At 42.0% G+C, this 5000-nt stretch overlaps 1 protein-coding gene across 23 annotated transcripts in view; it reads right to left on the bottom strand.

The window, feature by feature from the left end:
* Positions 1-5000, bottom strand: part of LOC110531613 (transcription factor COE3) — a 218876-nt gene that overhangs the window by 17304 nt on the left and 196572 nt on the right. For all 23 annotated transcript variants that reach the window (XM_090228834.1, XM_090228832.1, XM_090228847.1 and 20 more), the window contains exon 12: positions 42-107. In XM_090228834.1, coding sequence (XP_090084960.1) covers positions 42-107 — 66 coding nt within the window. The remainder of the gene's footprint in view (positions 1-41; positions 108-5000) is intronic.

Here is a 5000-nt window from a genome sequence, read left to right as displayed (position 1 = left end):
ATAGACTGTGCAGAGCGCAGGATGCTGTGTTGTGTCTTTACCTGGTTGTTGTGGGGCATCCCATACAGAGCCTCCACAAGGTCAGCTGCTCTCTTCAGCAACACCTCCTACAGGAGAGAACACATGAGACCAGAGTCAGACACACAACACAGGAAGGAAAACGAGAGACACACCAACGCAGAACGACCAAACAATCTCAGAGTCCATCTTTTTATCCAGGTCTTCCTTTGGAAAGAGGTCTTCTGACCTCAACTGGACTGTCAGGTTAGATAAAGGTTAAATATACTGAATCAAAAAATATAAACGTACCATGCAACAATTTCAAAGATTTTACTGAGTTACGGTTCATAGAAGGAAATCAGTCATTTCACGTAAATGGTTCTCAGGATCTCGTCACGTGTCTCTTTGTGTATTCAAATTGCCATCGATAAAATGCAGTTGTGTTTGTTGTCCGTAGCTTATGCCTGCCCTCACCATAACCCCACCGCCACCATGCAGCTCTCTGTTCACAACGCTGACATTACCGCTCGCCCACACACAGCCATACATGTAGTCCGCGGTTGGAGGCGGCTTATGGTAGAGAAATTAAACCTATGAACATGCTAATTGCACGCTCCCTCAAAATTGTAGACTGTGGCATTGTGTTGTGTGACAAAACTGCACATTTTAGCGTCGCTTCTTATTGTCCAAAGCACAAGGTGCACCTGTGTAATGATCATGCTGTTTAATCAACTTCTTGACATGTCACACCTGTCAGGTGGATGGATTATCTTGGCAAAGGAGAAATGCTCACTAACAGGGATGTAAACAAATTTAGAGAGAGATAAGCTTTTTCGAACGTATCGGGAAAATTCCGGGTATATTTTATTACAGCTCCTGAAACACGGGACCAAGACTTTACAATGTTGTGTTTACTTTTTTGTTCAGTGTGGATTAAATATAAAAAAAAGTTTTTAGCACATCCATTGTTTAGGGAAGTTGGCTAGCCTAGTAGGTACTGTATATAACCTACTACTGTACCAGTTCTGATAAGGATTCTAATAACCAACATAAAGGGTTTTAATCTAACCCATTTTATTAGGCTCAGTTACACATCAGAGGGCTGCCAGACTGTTAAGCAGTTCCAATAGACTCCAACCTTAATGCTAAATGAGTAAAATAAGTACTTGAGTTTTTTTTATTTTTATAATGCTGCTGGGTATTTAACAAACAAACACATGTTGCCCGATATGAAAGGCGGCCAGGCTCTGCATTTGGCTGCTAATTCCCAGCACTTTAGTGCCGTAGAACAATGAGTCATTTTCCATATCTTAATTAAACTGGCAGAGTCCTTAAAGACAACATCTCACCCCTAATTCAAGCCCCACATTTGCAAGAGAGTTCAATGCTCATTCTTCTTTCTTCCCAACAATAAAGTGAATTAGCTTGGGTTAATCTAGTTCTTTCATAATGACATTACGACATTTTTCAATTAACCTCTTTTCACTGCCTGTTGTAAAGGACTTCATAAATGACTTCCCATCCAGCCAGCGATGAGTGCCAGTGCCCAGGGACGTGGGATGCACAGGACCCTCCCTGTCTTATCCATGTCTGCATGCCTCCACCTCTACTTTATAACAACACGGATTGACCTGCTGCTTTGAGTCCCCGAACCGAAATGAGAACACGTCTTGCCAAGTGTTGTTGTTTTCAAAGCGCCGAAAAAAATAAGAACTAAAGCATTATTCTTGGGTTATTTAGATAATTAATTTTTTAAGTGGAAAGGTGTAGATAGTGTTAATTTAATCAAATAGTCCTCTGAAAGTCTAATTCAAAATCCCATTCAAAATACCTCTTTCGGCAGGTACCATCGAAATACATGAACAATTCTGTCTTGTTCCCCACCGCACAAAGCTTCATCAGATCACAGCAAATAACCACGGCAAACATCACCGTATAAATAACGAGAGGCGGCAGACTGGTAGACTCAATGTACAGGTAGACTGCTTGTTTTCAGAAGAACGCTGTGTTACCACGGAGACCCTGATCGTGGTTGGATTGTAAAATGTAGACTGCTTGTTTTCAGAAGAACGCTGGTGTTACCACGGAGACCCTGATCGTGGTTGGATTGGTGTTTCATTCAGAACAACATACAACCATGTTGAATCCTTTACTGATCCAGATTGATGACAGGAGACAGGGTTTCTTGTGTAGCTCAATACGTTTTATACACGCGGTCGTCTAAACCAGGAAATTGCCGGATGGATGGCTCTTAAAATGAGCATTTACCTCTGAAATTGGTGTTTATGCTTGATGTTGCATGCATCTAGTTTGCATACAAATAAAGAATTACACTTGTCATGAGGCAGGTACAATCAATGACTGGGCCAGCTGTCTTAATCTACTCTCATCAACCCAGGCTGCTCTCTCTCTCTCTCTCTCTGTGTGTCTCTCTGTCTGTCGCTCTCTCTCTCGCTCTCTCTCTCTCTCTCTCTCCCTCTGTGTCTCTCTCTCTCTCTCTCTCTCTCTCTCTCTCTCTCTCTCTCCCTCTGTGTGTCTCTCTCACTCTCTCTGTGTGTGTCTCTCTCTCTCTCTCTCTCTCTCTGTGTCTCTCTCTCTCTCTCTGTGTCTCTCTCTCTCTCTCTCTCTCTCTCTCTCTCTCTCTATCTCTCTCTCTCTGAGAGGAAGATAAAGTGTTTTTCTGCCTCGTTAATAATTACTCATAATCTCTTCCGTCATATCACAAGAGTTTTTACATGCCTCCCCATTTTGAGCGACGATTATCACAATTAAAACTGCCCCATTATACACAACCCATTTCTCATTCCGGCGAAACAGGAAATGCTGCCTCTCACCCCTCCACTACTTGTCCATATGGCACTCTGCTGTAGGAGGAAACATCAGGATGGGTTCGGGAAAATAACCTCTCATCTTTAATCTGTCATTTACCGCATAGCGTCTTTAACTAATGAACCTGATTTGCAGGGCTGCGTTTAAGTGCCGATCATATTGCACGGCGAGAAGCCAGAAGAACGTAAACCCAATCAGTCAAGGGTGCTTTGAATGAGTTTGTTGTGTTTGTTTTGTTCCACCGCGGCCCCACTCATGCAAAGAGGCTCACGCTGTGAATATGATTAACAGAGGGAATGGCTGTTCGAGGTGCATTTCAATGTAAATTCAGAAAAGTGTCAAAGACGATAAGTGTAATTGACTTCCCCCCCGTTTTTTTTTCACAGGAACGTTTACAGAGTCTGGGTTAAACGGGAACTATTAAAAGCTCAACGTGAACTCAGAGCTTGTTTCATGATAACTGTGATAGTGTTATTATTACAAGTGTTCATTGTTATGCCCACGGACGACAAGCCATTTAAATAGTGGGGGAGAGGGGGGGGGGGGGGGGGTGGTACTGATTATCCTCACACTCGACTATCTTGAGGAGTACATATCATCTCCGTTAAGGAAGGTAACCAAGGTGATGTGCCTCCAGGTGATTATGTCATTATAAAACTGTAAAGCAATTATTCTGTTAGTTCTTGCCTCTGGTTATGAATACATTTGAGCAGGTGCAGTAGATGTAGCAACCAGGCAAAAAGAAGATGAATTTTAAATGCATATGGGTAATGGCTCGACATGGACGCATTTCCAATAAAATAATACAATATCTCGTGTATGGAGATTGAAAAGGAATTTAAATGGATTTGGATTTGTGTTTGCCAAGTGAAACGAAAACGAAAACAACCAAGGGGGATAGGTGCTGGTGATGCCTTTAATTCTGCTAGCGGAAAATAAGCTAGGTTACCACTAGATGATCTTGAAGCTAGGTTACCACTAGATGATCTTGAAGCTAGGTTACCACTAGATGATTTAGAAGCTAGGTTACCACTAGATGATTTTGAAGCAAGGTTACCACTAGATGATTTTGAAGCTAGGTTACCACTAGATGATCTTGAAGCTAGGTTACCACTAGATGATTTTGAAGCCAGGTTACCAGTAGATGATTTAGAAGCTAGGTTACCACTAGATGATTTTGAAGCTAGGTTACCACTAGATGATTTTGAAGCAAGGTTACCACTAGATGATTTTGAAGCAAGGTTACCACTAGATGATCTTGAAGCTAGGTTACCACTAGATGATCTTGAAGCTAGGTTACCACTAGATGATTTTGAAGCTAGGTTACCACTAGATGATGTTGAAGCTAGGTTACCACTAGATGATTTTGAAGCTAGGTTACCACTAGATGATTTTGAAGCTAGGTTACCACTAGATGATCTTGAAGCTAGGTTACCACTAGATGATCTTGAAGATAGGTTACCACTAGATGACCTTGAAGCTAGGTTACCACTAGATGATCTTGAAGCTAGGTTACCACTAGATGATTTTGAAGCTAGGTTACCACTAGATTATTTTGAAGCTAGGTTACCACTAGATGATCTTGAAGCTAGGTTACCACTAGATGATCTTGAAGCTAGGTTACCACTAGATGATCTTGAAGCTAGGTTACTACTAGATGATCTTGAAGCTAGGTTACCACTAGATGATCTTGAAGCTAGGTTACCACTAGATTATTTTGAAGCTAGGTTACCACTAGATGATCTTGAAGCTAGGTTACCACTAGATGATTTTGACAAAGGAGTTTGTGGATGTATCAGGCCATAATAATATCGCCACGTCCTCTGTTTTGTCTCAACCAGGACAGATTACATCGTTTTCAAACGAGTCCCCCCCCCCCCCAAAAAAAAGAGAGTGAGGATTCAACAAGTCCCCCCCTATTTGAAATCTTCTTCCGTATCACATGACAGCTCCTAGTTATTGCCTTTACCTCCTCTCGGGATGGTTATGTATCCATGTGGATGTGTGTGCTCCTCTCTCCCTTGGATCAGTGTTTAATGTTATCCAAACTAGGGAGGTGAACTCCCATTCAGGCTCTCTGTACAGGATGTATAGTATGAAGCAGCAACGTGGTCAGTGATTGGTCACGGCCAATACAAAGCTCACCATAATGGGTTTTCTGTCGCATCACA

This window comes from Oncorhynchus mykiss, unplaced genomic scaffold (assembly GCF_057628025.1).
Source record: "Oncorhynchus mykiss isolate SJ-2025 unplaced genomic scaffold, ASM5762802v1 scaffold101, whole genome shotgun sequence".
Classification (NCBI taxonomy): domain Eukaryota; kingdom Metazoa; phylum Chordata; class Actinopteri; order Salmoniformes; family Salmonidae; genus Oncorhynchus; species Oncorhynchus mykiss.
This window is presented reverse-complemented; position numbering and strand designations above follow the sequence as displayed.